This window comes from Erithacus rubecula (genome assembly GCF_903797595.1).
Source record: "Erithacus rubecula genome assembly, chromosome: 3".
Taxonomy (NCBI): Eukaryota; Metazoa; Chordata; class Aves; order Passeriformes; family Muscicapidae; genus Erithacus; species Erithacus rubecula.
In genome coordinates, this window is record NC_136689.1 from 96,160,381 (window position 1) to 96,175,158 (window position 14,778).

Genomic DNA, 14,778 nt, shown 5'->3' on the forward strand with positions numbered 1-14,778 from the left:
TGAAAAGTCAGAAGAGTCTTTAATACAATAAAAAATGTTCAGTAATCTAACTTAAGCAGCTGCTACTGGTTACCACATAGCTGTATTTGGAAAACAAAGTAGAGATGTAAATCGTTAGAAATTGAGTACTTTCAGAGCAGTTTTGTACAGAACAAACTCCTTTAATCTTAAAAGCACCATGGAGTGACACTACATATCAGCAAGCAGGAAAAACAAGAACATCATGGGATTTACCATGTAAACTACACCATGAATACCACTAAGGTAGATTTACAATGCAGGCTTGAGCAGAGCACAGAGGTTCTCAAACTGACTTGGGTAATTTTTTGTTCTGCATGCAATGTAGACATACCCTCTACGCTGAACAGATCTCATTATGAATTAATTGATCTCAGCAGAACAGTATTTAGGCCCTCATTCTGCATTACTGAAGTCAACATTCTTCCATCAACTTCAAAAAGTGCAGGGTCAGGCTCGTAATCACAAACATACTTCTACAAACAAAACATTTGTTTCTAACAAAGTTATGTGAGTTCAAACACAGGTTTTGAGAGTATGCAGATTGCTTACAAATGCTTAAAAAGACTGGTTCAGAATCTTTCTTATATACACACACACAAGTCCATCTGTCACAGACAGGCAATGTAACTCTGAATCACGAGCTTGCTCTAGTTTTTGGTAGTGTCCTGCACACGTCTGACAATTAAAAAATAAAAAATAAAAAAATAGTTGCCACAATGGATTTCTGATCATTCCAACTTGCACATGGATATGATCTTTTCCTGCTGCATCCAGTATGTGAAGTCTTATGGTTGCTTCTCAAATGCAAATACCAAGTAAATACCTAAAAGAGAAAATAGGATTATTTAAAGTTTCAGCTTTCTTAGTGACTTAACTAAGTTTAAAAAATGTAACCTAGTTGATATTATGCCCAAAAAACCTCTTAGCAGATTACTGAAATTACAAAAGATCTTATGATTTTTCAGTGACTAACTCTAGCATTCCCCTCTAGTATAGTTTTACATGTTTTCAGAAATGTGAATGAAATTTATAAATTACTGTGCCATTTACATAAAATGAACATTCACTAGCACATAAAAAGTCCTATGCAAGTTAAGTTTAAAGACTCCTTCATACATGCAGTAATAGACAATCAGGATTGAAATTATTAACTTCATTTTTTAATTGAAAAGTGAATGAATTAACGATACATATTATCAATTTTGTTCTTTTAAATTTTGATGGACAAAGATGAAATTTTAGCATTCTTTTAAGCCCAAAACAGTATGATTCTATTAATGGATACTTGTACAGTCCACACCAGCACCCCTGAAAAACTCTTAGTTGGCATATAATCAATGCCAGCTATGCCAGATGCTCCTGTGCTCCATACCAACAGATATGTAAAAGTAGTAACTTGAGACCACAGGTCTAATGAAACATTTATAGATTTCCAGTTGACTTCAACTTTTATTTTAATGAATGAGATACCATAGCTGCTTGCAAATCTTTCAAGACAAGCTTATCAGGTATTCCTCAGTAACAATGCAAAGTTCCATGTAAGGAACAAGGTGTGCTTATACTCTTATCAGAAGCTCAATACTCCAAATGTTTCTGGAAAAACAGACTATTTAGGAAACACAGTAATCACTGAACTTTTAAAGCTATACATCTTTTTTTTTGGGTACAAAACGGTATAAAATTAAATTCAAAGTCCCTTTCAAATAATTGAGATAATACTTCTAGATTGCTGGAATTTATGTCTACCTCGTAATTCATATATTCAAAAATTAGATAATAATTGAAGAAAGCAGAGTGAAGATTTTTCTCACCTGTGAGAAATACGTGTTTTTGTTTTTAAACTACTAACACAACCAGTATTATGGCCTGCAAAAACACAAATTCTGGTTGGCTGCACTCAGACATTTCCCTCCCAATTTCTTGAGACGTGCATACTACATAATCTAGACACATTTTGAATTACACAAATAACATCTTATTATATTTAAAATTTTCTTCAATGACTAATAGGCTATTTTACACACTTTTCAAAGCAGTCATTCAGTCAATACTGTTTTCAAAACCATTACTTACTTGTTGCTTCCCATTCAGACTTACTCAAGGTTCCCTAGAAGGGGACAAAAGAACAGTTTCAACAACAAATAAGGAAACAATAAAACACTGCTTTAGCTCCATCTTTCACTGACCAGTGTCTAATCACCCACAATGACTGGCTATTTAGGGGCAAGAGAAGCATTATTGTAGCCCACAGATATTTTAACTCAACTATGATGGTATGGAACTGGAAGACCCAGATAACAAAACACACCTAAATTAAACAGGCACAGCAGAATGGGCCTACAGTCTGTTGTTCTGGATGCCTCTGCAATGCAGAGCATGCCTGAGTCCATTACCACACACCAGGAACCACAGTGTGACCTGACCTGGCTCCAGCTGCTGCTCAGACCGAGATGCCCAGTATTTGTGCAGAAGTCAGGAAAAGGCCCTAACACCATGGTGCTGGTACCTTCCTCAGGAACATCTACCTGCCTCCACCCAACAACAATCCACAGCCCACAGAAAGGCTATTTGCAAGAGACTAACTCTCACCTTCACTCACACATTCTGGACAAACAGCCTGCCTTCCAGCCTAGGAAACTCCCAGCTCAGCTGATTAGATGAAAGCAGGGCAAGTCACAGATAAAAACGTGCTGCCATTTATCCCACCATTTAAAAAACATAAGGCAACAACAAGAAGCTGATTTTCTGCTATGCCCTCTCCATCCCCATCCAAATAGTCCTCACCAGGGCCACAATTTAGCCCATAGGCTACCCACTGACCAAATCTGACCAAATAGTTCACCTTTTTAAAACAGTACTTGGCAACAAACATCTTTGGCCAGGTCAGACCAAAGCCAATGTTCTTATGCCATGTCCTTAAACCTATTTACTAAAACAAGCATTTTTCTCCTCAAAAACTTCTGAAATTCAAGTGTGGACAGCAGGTTTCTTTTCTCTTTTGATGCAGGATTTTTATACATGCAGTAAGAGGACTACACCTTCAAAAACTCAGAACATGAACAGTAGAAGAATCAATGATTTTTTAAAAAACCCAAACAACAAAACCAAGTGGAAAAACTTTAAGCTGATCACCCTCATGCTGTATAGATGAAAATGGAAAGAATTATTTCAAATATATGCAGTGTTATGAAGAAAGCTTTGAAATCTCCTGGTAGAGGATTGGAACTAATGCTTTAAATCAGTATTGTGAAGATCCAAAAATATAAGAAGATTCCTCAAATTGAGAATACTTAGAACAGCTGTCAAATAAGATGGAAAAAATATCATTTCCTTTCTGCATTATTACAGCTTTCTTAACAGCTACCAAATTAAGTGAATTCCTGAGTATGGGATCTAGATTAGATGAACCCCTCAGCCCAGCAGCTCTACAATTTTTCACATGCAAAGACACTCATACCCACTTCACTGCAGCTGAAATAAAGAAGGCACTACAATTTGAAAGATCAGGACCTCAGTTTTAAGATACCATTATCTCTAGTGAAGTATAAAGGAACTTACCAATGGTAATTTTGCCTTGCCATCTTTGATAAACTCTTTTGCATGCTCATAATCATCAGGTTTATCAGAAACAAGCCTGGAATCACCAAGTGTAGAATATGGCTGGAGAACACAGAACAAAACACTGAGTAGTGAGATTCATTAATCACATTAAGTAAAGGGCTTGTCACAACACAGTCCACTACAGAGTTCGGCAAGTCTTAAAAATATGTTATATTTAGGTCTTTCCTTTACACCATCCTCAGGAACAGGTCTGATGTTCCTTACTTACCAGAAAATCTGACACCCAAGAATTATAAATTAAGTTTTATCTCACGTCTCTAAAGCAGGCAAAACAGAGTAACTTTAAACACTCTTCTTTTATGTACAGTTCATTAAGAGCATTACCCAGATATATCTTCTTTTACAAGAGCAACTATACCAGCATCTCTTCAGCAGAAGTACTAAGAAATGGGCAGCTACAATTTCAAGCAGAACAATTAAAATGTTTCAATAACACACAAGCTATAAAAGAAGGATACAAAAGGTTCTCCAAAACTAAGATGTACTTATTAAGGATCCCAATTGCTAGTGATCTGTGTAAATAAATCTGCTTGTAAAAATTGAGTCCTCAATTTTAAGTGGCCACTACCTTAAGACAACTCTCACTTTCCTAAGAAGAAAGATGGCAAGTCAAAAGCTGTGTCTCTGTGCTACTGCCAGTGTGAGCCCACACACAGCACCATCACTTTCAGTGTCAACAAGTGCACTCAAGTTGCAGTCTGACTCAGCTGAGTAAGTCACCAATTACTTGATTTGAGAGCTTTCTGCTGAAGAAATCTACTGTTTGAGGGAGGAGGGAAGCACAGAGAACTGCAAGTAAAACCAAAGCCTCAGAGGTAGCCTGGAAAAGTTTCTCTGATGCTGCTAAAGTTATCAAGGGTAAGAGCCTGAGGATAAAAAAAAAAGGAAAAACATTGGACAAAACCATATGCCCAGTTACAATTAAGTATCATTTTCTTCTATGAACACAGACTGTCCTTTTATTTCTACAAAGATTCCTTTCAGTCAATATCTCTTGCACAAAGATCCAGCTTTCAGTCCCTCTGCAGAGGAAGAAATGGATTACAGTCACCACTATCTAACACTTGGCATGATTCTTGGGCTTCTGTTTCCTACTTCACAAGAACAGAAACTTGCCTCAATATTGAAATATTATCTTCAAAATTTGAATCATTTATTGGGTTGGACCTATGCTGGATCAAGAGAAGAGTGTGAGAAGAAGAGGCAAAGAGTTATGAACAGATCACAAACCCCATTCCCCTGCAGAAAATGGGAAAGGAGGTAGAAAGGCCAGGAGTGAACAAATGAAGCTGAGCCAGGGAACTAGCAGTGGGTGAGACAATGGTGTTTTTAGGCTTTCATGTTTCTCACCTTTCTACTTTTTTTTTTTTTTTTTACAATGAATGAAATTAGCCTTCTCCAAGTTCAGTCTGTTTTGTCTGTGACAGAAATTGCTAAGCAATCTCCTTGAATTTATCTTGACCCACAAGTTTGCTTTTTTTCTTTTTTCTCCCCCCATCCTGCTGGGAAGAGGGAACAAGAGTACAGGTCAGTGGGTGTCTGGCTGCCCCTCAAGGTCAACAACCAGAGTCAAACTTTCAGACCCAGGAACTAAATGATTTCTATTGGTAGCCCTTAATTAATTGCAAGGTGTTCACAAACTAAATTTCAATTATTGCACAAAAATTAACATGGTGTAAAATATTAAAATCAAACAAATTGACTCTAAATTTACCTCCAAGGCCTGCATTCTCCTTAACAGCATTTTATGCTCCTCATTCTTGATTTTTTCTTCATAGAATTCCCGAAATGTCATTTTGTAGACTAATTTCATACCATGCTTCTTTGCCATTCTGTCAAAATAATCAGCTTTATTAGAGAAGCCACAAAATTACTTCCAAAATTATTTCCAAAGGAACAATTTTAAGCCACAGTGACATCTTATGGTATTCACTAGGATTACACTTTTTTACAAGTTTTTTCTCTTAGTAAAGACATTTAGACAAAAATAGCTGCAGTTCCACCACAAACTTTACTTACTTTTTTAAAATTAGGACAACAAAAATCTACGCAGAATTTACAAACATTTCAAAAGAAAAAGTCTCTTCTCCTGAAACACAGAAGTTCCATGTGGACACTTTTCCCTGCAGTATCTATCATGTCAGATACTATAAATATTTAGAGAACATCTTTTTATTGTATTTAGTGGCTTACATCTCAATTACATGTAGACACCATGGACATGCAACATTGAAGTTATAGCTGTCAGTGAGAGATGCTGTTATTTTTCACAGACAACTACAAATGAAGTTGTTGAATAGGCTTGAAAGGAAAGCTTAATACTGTTTAACCACTCTGAGTTTCAATGGCAGGAAAAAATCTAGTATGCAAAGATTTGTCAGTACCTCAGGATACAGGTGGCAAAACCAAATCTGAGGTCACACAGAAACAACAGCAAAATATATCATGAAGATCACTTAGAGGAATAAAAAAATTGATAATAGCAAAAATCCTATGAACATCTAAGGAAAGATAGAGAAAACAAGAAAGAGGCACCATGATGAAGAAGATACTAAGAAAGCTTACTGAACAACTAAAAAAGGAATAGAAAGAAACCAAAGAGTTACAATAAAAGAAGAAAAAGCTGACAATTCTAAAGGTTTGCTGACAGATCCAGTATATCAGATCAGATGTTCCCTTGTGAGACAGAGTTTAAGTCCTCACAGCTTCTGACCAGAACACCTTCAACAGAGTTCAATGGACAGATTACAGTTGTGGATGGAAATGCAAGAAACCTCTGTATTTGAAGCAACAACAAAAAATTAAGAACTGAAAAATATAGTAAGAAAGGCAAACCATAACTTTCTGCAAGCATTATGCAATGATGCATAAACTAAACAAATGTTTATTGTGTTCCACAGCTTTTATTGAATATTTTTTATTGAATAATGAATTTAAAACTTAACTTACTCTTCCAGTAAGGGAAAGTAAACCAAAAACTCAGGGACATCAACCACTTCTTCCAAGTGAAAATCATACTTGCAGCCAAATAAGGGGTAGTCTCCCTTCTTTTCAAATTTCACATTGTACACATCATTCCCAAATGAATTTGTCTCTGAAGCTTCGAGTCTCTTTCTACAGAATGAGATATAAGCAAACATTTATTGACCAGTATTTAACAGGCAGAGAAAACTACACATAGGAAGCCTGAAAGTGTTTCTCCCAGTAATACTCAGTGATCTCTCTAGTTTCCCACTTCCCTTATCGCGTAAGGCAATGAAACAATGAAATTAAGCACCATACTGGGTTTTAACAGGTTATCATTCTCATACAACATACCAAGGTCTAAATGGACCCAGAGATGAACCTTTAGCCCAGTCACATGGACAACCTACACCGACTTCTGGAAACAACCACAAAACCTTGACAGTTTTTCCCCAAGCTGTGGCCATTTTGACACTATTACAATCATGACACAGGGATGAACTGTATGAAGACCTATACTCTCTATCAGCAGAGCCATGAGGACAAGAGACAAGGATTAGAATTGCTTTACCTGTTTGAGTCAAGCCCTCAAGGGAGATTTTTTTTTTTTTTACTAGAATCCAAAATTGTTGCAAAAAATTGCTTTTGTTTTCACAAACATATTGGAGCACTGCAAGAAGACTTATCACTTAACAATGCTTCACAGAGTTTTGGAAGACTAACAGGACATAAGAGTACTTACACAAGTTCAAAGCTATTTGGAGTTGTGCCAATGAAATAACCTCCAGGAGAGAGGTTCCCACAAGCATTTTTAAGCATCATGTCAGCCTGCTCATACGTCTCAAATGAATAGTGGTAAACAAATTGACAGCTGCAAATGTCAAAGCGCATATCTGGATCACTGTACTTGGAAGACAAGAGATCCTGCAACAGATAATGAAGAAAAAAAAAACTACAGAAACAAGTATAATCATTTTAAATCTTCTAACAGATGTACTACTTCCATAAATCTTTCAATGAATTTTCTGAAGTTTCTCCTTTCAGCTCCCATTCTTTTACAAGTTCAACAAAGACAAGATAAAAAAAATAAGCTCTCTGCTACACAGAAAACCATACACAACATTTAGAAACAACAAGAATACACACACATTTCAAAGTTATAATGTCCTCAAATTTTTTTGTGTTGTCAAGTAACACTGCTACACCTGAAAGACTAAAAACCAAGGTTAGTTAACTTCTAGTTTCCAAAAGTACTTTACTGCTGGGGTTACATAACTGGCCACCGTTTGCCTGTAAAAAAAAAAAAAAATCTGCAATAAAATGAACTTCAGTTTGCTAAGTCTCTGTAATGAAAACTGACACATTAAACATGCACTCGAGAGGAGAAGGGGTTGTTTCAAATACAGTAGTTTGCCCTGCCCAACAAGTTGTATTTATCTGTCTGTATTCTCACCCATGTTTATCACCAACATACTGCTCCCCATCCCAGACCAAGTAACCAAAATCTGAAGAACTTGGAGCCCTTGGAATTTGTCGGGTTAAAGCTTACTTTGACCCTGTATTCAGCAGACATACAGAAAGACACAGGAAAATGAGAAAAAGAGGCAGGCAGAATTAGATTTTGTAGAATATACAACATTAATCATAGAGACCCAAAGTCAGGGAAATTAACTTTGTGTGCAAGGACAGAGAGAATAAAGCACGCAACATAAAATACATATACATGTAAGACTGAGCTGTAAAAGCAACATGAAAATATCCCTTTCCTTCCTGACCAAGTTTCTCTTCTCTCTCCCCCAAGTCGAGACGACACAAACCTGCAACAGACTATTTCTCAGAAGGAAAGGCAACCAAGAATTCAAGCAAACAACCCTTTATGCAAGGCTGAGAACAGGTTCAGCTTTTCTACAGATATGCTGGAAACAAGTAGGTTTTGTGTCTCAGTCCCCATCAGCAGGATACTTTCAGCCTGCACTTCTAGGAAGCAAAAGCTGTTCTAGTTGCAAGACTGTCTCCTAAGACTCAGCCATGTATTCATGACTGCCTCCAGACAGAAACCTGCTCTACCACAGTAGTTTTAAAGGTAGCCATTATAGTAACTAAAATGACACTAGAAAGAAAAAATTCTAAGTATACAAGTCAAATCAGAAAAGGTCCCTCATTTATTCTAGCATTCACCAAAATAGTTTCCAACATCCCATGCTGTCTCACAGAACTCCAAAGTTAAGCAGTCATTCTGTTCCCCTTGTCAAGTAATAGACAGTGAAAGCATCAGATTTACCATCTGGAAAAGACATTCAGGCTTCAGCAATGTCACATTTTACAACAGCAGCAAAATGCACCTAAGTACATCTTAAGCAACCTTCCAGTAACCCCTCTATGGCTGGTTCTCCCGGAAGTACAATAATCCAATCTTGAAAAAACATATACCCAAAATGTCACAGCACTACCAGAAAGAACATTAAACCTCCAAAATATTACAAAGCACAGGAACTGTACCTTGGTACTATCTGCTTGTATGAATTCTGCATCAAAAATATGCTCATTATACCGACATCGGGATTTCATTTCTTCATAGCGGTGCTTGCACTGTTGCACAGAAATGTCAGCAATGTCTATATATGGAAAGATAATAAATACAATAAATGAGATTTTTAAAAGTGTGCACACTGCTCCCCAGACAAGAAAACTGGAATGATTACTGGAACACAGAAGGTACAATATGGAAGGATAAAAAAAAAACAACCCTATCTTCAGTTCCATTAAAACAGCTCAGCTCCCTGGGATTCTTAATATTCTTAAAAATTTAAAAGATGTTGAAATGCAATTATTTCTGATAAGTCACATCATGGGAATTTTTTCAAATTCTAAGAATGCTTCTTTCTCAGTCATTGAGTTTCTGACAATATACAATAAATTTATCTAAGAACTTTTTAAGTAAATTGACTAAGTACATTTGAATACTGCCCATTGAATAATGCAAGAAAGAGCTGTAAAATATGAGGCACCCAAAATAATTCCCACCGAAAGGGCATTTTTGTACCTAATTAAATTTGGAGTTAAATAATACTTCCTCTAATTATCCTTGGGACACTTTTTGAGAAAAGGGAAAATGGTATCATTCTCCCAACATCTAAGCCAATTATTCAGACAAAAAAAAATTTTAATCAGCTTTCAGCTCTTCCCCGTTTCTGAGTCTGAAAATCATGAGTTGATTGCAACACCCAAGATCATTTTTTCTCATAACATTGGGGGGGTTTACTTGGTCTTTTAAATGCAACTCTCCTGTATGTGTTTCAGAACAATTAAAAATACTACGGGAGACTAGATGTGGGAGAAAAGACATAAAATAGAAAATGTCAGTCTTTTCCCCATGCCCCCTTTTTGCCCAAGGCAACCTGAGGCAATGGTGTTTTTCTTTAGTGATACCAGTTTTTATCTAGCAGTTGAACTGAAAGCTAAATATTGATGATTCTTATATTTCTGTTGGCAGTCAAGTCATATCTTCAGATTAAAAAACAAAAAGACAACTTCTTGCACAGAAGGTGTTCATTACATACTTTGATTGACTGGAAAAAAAGAAATAATAAAAGACTGGAGATGTACTTGGTTTCCCATAAAACCTGATGTAAATTCCCTAGAAAGTTATATTCTTACCAGTACAGACGAGTTTTTTAATTCTGCCTTTTTTCCATTTCAGTAAGTCTCCACCTTTCCCACATCCTAGATCCAAAACAGTTATATCACTCTTCTTCTGTCGTACCCGGTCTATAAATTCACCTAGAAAAACAAACACCAGGAGCATATCAACACATCTGCACCTAATCTCTGCACTTGTATGGCATCTAAAAGCCTAAAGAACCAAAAGGGGTTGAGAATTTTGAAACACCTCAGACCTTACTTTGCCTGTCAATCTTAATATTGCAAACTTAAAACTATTTTCTTTTTAGAAGGATGACAGGAACCATAAACTTTTAAAACTGTGGAGAAGATGAATATTTTCTGTGCTTAATGTGCTCTGCATGTAACCTGACTGAGGCACTGAACTGTTTCCCTGGCTAAGGAAAAACTGCACATGGTTAAACAACCACCCTGTACATGAGGAGGGAAACAAGGTCCCTTTCATTAGCATTATAATGAAGGCAGATGTTATTGGAAAGTATGGGAGAGCCTTCTGCAAGCAGTAAAAGCCAATTAAATGCATCAGCCACAACATCTCCTCCCAGTCACCTTACAAAAATGCATAATGTTTTTCATTCACTCTCCCAGGCCTTGCAATAACAGCAGATACTCCTTTGCTGTCTTTCTACCCTACATATACCAGTTACATTTTTTCTTCTCTCTCTCTGTGCTGTCTAGATTGTCTCTGCTCTGACTGATGTTGGCATATTATGTAAAACATATCAGCATGCTAGCAACTTTTCTTCACAGTAGGAGATATGAAATATGTTTTGATACAACTGCTATAAAGCCACACTGCTGAAATTCTTTATGACAGAAAGATTTCAACACACGCTTCAGGAACAGCTTTATAGAAACCTAAATATTGTTTCTAACTGCTCTGATACAACACAACAAAAAGCAGCATGCTAAGACAAATGGTGCCAACATCTCCTGGCACAGAGCCCTCTTCATGAACCTGTGGTGCTGTGCTGATGATTCTTTTCTTTGTTGGCAGATATCTGATGGCTTTGTTTCCTCAGTTTGGAATTAATTTGTGGAACAGCAGACTTTGCCCTTAAATAAAAACCCACTGATTCTTAAAAAAATACATCCTTTAGCTTTCCATCTCTTCAACTATTGACTATTGACAACTATTGAGCAATATAAAAAATATTTATGTGTTCAAGCTTCCAGCAGAACTGCTTCACTAGGTTCTGAGCAGACAATCTTTTGGGAAAATGCCTCAAAAATTATTTGAGATAGATTGAGCTGCTCTTGTTTGAATCTAAGAACACTTAAATTATTTATAACTGTACTTTTCTCTTTAAAAATGTCATGGAGAAGAACAGTTTCCAGTAAGAACTTTCTCAGTCACTTGACTTCTAAAATGTAAACATATGCTTGGTACTCCAACAATATGAAACACTATCACAGAGATTCAAAAGAAATATAAATATAGACATTTTGTTGCAGCTGAAAAACTTACTACATATTAGGAGACAAACTGTCATATTCAACATCAGAAAACATAAAAAGTTACATTTTGATGCAAAAATTAGTTACATTTTAATCATGTCTGAGCAATCAGGTAAGGAAGCTTACCAATGAGGACACTCTTTGTCCAATTATTAAAGTTTCGGAGGTAGAATATGCGAGACTGGCTACGTTTTTCCAATCCAACTTCTTGAAGCTCATTATAATGTGCAGCTACAGCTTGCCCATGGCCAATCACATGCTGCAGAAAGGAAATCACACCACAGAAGGAACAGATTCAAGCACTGCATTCTTTTTATTACTTTGTCATTTAATCAAAAGACGCATATTCACTTCAAGTATTTAAGAAGGCAAACAAGCAATACTATGAAGAGCGCCATCATCATAAAGGTATTTCCCATATCTGTCCTGGTATTGATGCCAATACTTCAATTATCACAGTAATACTCACAAATTTAATCCCCTTTTCAGTTCATTCAAGCAATTTTTGGATGACAGATATTGCCCGGCATCTTTCCTTCACAGAAATACTTTCAGTTCTCTAAACCTCTCAACCACTCCCAAAGAACTTGTTTTATTCTTTTTAAGTCTGGGACAGAAGAGGATGTTCCTTCTCAAGCAACTTTAAGCCTCTTCAAAGAGCCTGTTTCAGAAATTCAGTGCCTTCATCTGACAGAAACTGCCAATTTAACCAAAATGCAACTGGCTGATGTCACAGTACAAGTGGATGACCCCACTGACAGAGCTTTAAACACATAATGATAGAGGAATGAGAGGAATCACTTGACAACATATTCTATCTAATGTGCTTAAGAGTTAGCTGTAGAAATGTCTCTGATTTACCCTTAACTCAAAATACTCCAAGAGATTTCTGTCCAGCCTTAGCTTTAAGTTCCCTGTTATGAAGAGAAGCAGTCTACATCCAGATACTATGCTCCCAACATTTCTTCACCTTGACACTAATCTTCAACTATATACATGAGGTGAAAATAAATTAGAAATAAAATACAAAGTAACAGAACGGAGACAACCAGCATGGACTATGTGAGGTACAAAAGCATTTGAAGCAATAGTACAAACCAGAAGCCATTAAAAGCATTCCTAACAGTTCACTATAGGAGTCAATATCCCTGCATCTTACTACTCAAATAGCAGTTCCTCAAGGGAAAAGAAGGTTTGACTGATAAATGTGAATCTGTGAATACTTCAGTGTTTCACACACTTTTGGTAACACTCAGAATGAACACAGCCTTACTTGTCTGAAATCTCTATAACCTCATCACCTGTTTATTACCACACTGGGCTACCCATACTAACATATTCTGACGACTTCTATTCCTTTTCAGGGTAAGCATAGATGGCTCCCTGAATGGCCACTGAAGGGGACAGAAGCTAGAAGAGCTGACTCAGACAAGTGTGGGGAACATACTCATACAAACCATTAACACATCTCAGCTGCAAACAGCCATCAGCAACAACATCTAGATGGTGGCAGCTATGTGCAGTCATCTCTCCACACCCTTAGGCTACACAAACCCAGTGTAGTTCCTGTTCATCTAAGCCTTATTCCCCCTTATTAAAAAGATGAAAGGGTTAATAATGTTTCTACTACAACAAAGGGCACCCTTTATTTTGCCAGACTGCTAAGCCGTATATTAACATCCTGGGAAAATTCTGGGCAAAGAAACAAAACATTAAGTCAGACATTTTCAAATTATATTCAAATATCCCAAAAGGATGAACTAGACTGGATGTTAAAGCATCAGCTTCCATAAGCTCATACATAATAAAGGACAGCATCATGTGATACATTACCCTTTTCACCCCCTCAGGTGGACATATAAAATTGCATACATTTTCTTTTGTAGTCTTAAAACACAAAGAAGCACCTGTAAGTCTTTCACTGTTTCACTTTGCCAACAAACCATACTGAAATTATATTACAGAGGATGCAGTCTGTAGAGTTTTGCAAACTATGCAGAACCTTACCAAGGAAATAAAAGGACAAAACAACCTTATGGAAGAACTTGCTGAGCACAGGTAACTATACTAACACACAGATAAACAACATACATGAGATCTGAGCTCAAGATATGGAACTTGGACTAATGCCAGTAAACCCTACACTACACCACCAAATTGCTACCACACAGATAATGGAACAGTCTTAGAGTCAGACTAACCAGACTAATCTAAGTATGTGCTGAGTTTATCATTCTGATTGCCAGCCCTCTTTCTCCTCTGTGAAGCCCAACATCACTTGTGCACCTGTTACCTCCCTAGGAAACATTTCCATACTTGGTGTTTCATGCTGGCTCACACACGTCTAGCATAAATATTTCCAATCTTTTCTTGAGCTAAGGCTTCAAAACAAGGATTTGAAAACAGATCAAAACAAAGGATACTCACTACTTTCTTAGAAGGTTCATCTTCAGAGTCTAAATTCTTCCTCCTTTTTCTCTCATCCTGATCACCACTAACAACTTGTTTTTCATTTTTAGTGGACTGATCTGTACCTGAAGCAGAACTATTGCCTTCACACCCGATACCTGAAGCTGACTCTAAAGCATGAGGTGTTTTCTCCACTTCTTCATCCAAATTCTTCTCTACTTGCTGTTCTTCTGTCTTGGTTACTTCAGACATTTTGACTGCTTCACTTATCAGAAGGGAAATCTAAAGGGAAAAGAAACAAACCAGCAAGAATTTTCAGCGCTGAATTTCACTTGTGGTTATGATTGTGACTTTCAAACATAACATTTGCATTTCACCCTAGGCAACATACACACTTCGAATTTAACCAGTTGCTTAATAAAGACAGCTCAATAACACATGTGGAACCTAAAAATACTCATTAACTCATTTGAACTCATTAAGTTCAAATTAAGATAAATTGCTACTTTTCATTTTAGAGTCATTCTTACGTATATTTATTGACTCAACTGCCAAATGTTGTTTTTTTTCTCTTTCCTTTCCCATAAAAAGTAACCTACAAATCAATTTATGTTTAGAAGCACA

The 14,778-nt window shown here is 36.7% G+C and overlaps 1 protein-coding gene across 3 annotated transcripts in view; it reads right to left on the reverse strand.

Moving 5' to 3' along the window:
- Positions 1 to 14,778, reverse strand: part of RNMT (RNA guanine-7 methyltransferase) — a 15,842-nt gene continuing 1,064 nt past the window's right edge. For all 3 annotated transcript variants that reach the window (XM_079302384.1, XM_079302385.1, XM_079302386.1), the window contains exons 2-11: positions 14,173 to 14,436; positions 11,872 to 12,004; positions 10,264 to 10,386; positions 9,106 to 9,221; positions 7,349 to 7,530; positions 6,592 to 6,756; positions 5,357 to 5,474; positions 3,580 to 3,681; positions 2,095 to 2,128; positions 1 to 844 (exon numbers count right to left, since the gene is read on the reverse strand). In XM_079302384.1, the coding sequence (XP_079158510.1) occupies positions 807 to 844; positions 2,095 to 2,128; positions 3,580 to 3,681; positions 5,357 to 5,474; positions 6,592 to 6,756; positions 7,349 to 7,530; positions 9,106 to 9,221; positions 10,264 to 10,386; positions 11,872 to 12,004; positions 14,173 to 14,406 (1,245 nt within the window). In that variant the 5' untranslated portion in view covers positions 14,407 to 14,436 and the 3' untranslated portion in view covers positions 1 to 806. The remainder of the gene's footprint in view (positions 845 to 2,094; positions 2,129 to 3,579; positions 3,682 to 5,356; positions 5,475 to 6,591; positions 6,757 to 7,348; positions 7,531 to 9,105; positions 9,222 to 10,263; positions 10,387 to 11,871; positions 12,005 to 14,172; positions 14,437 to 14,778) is intronic.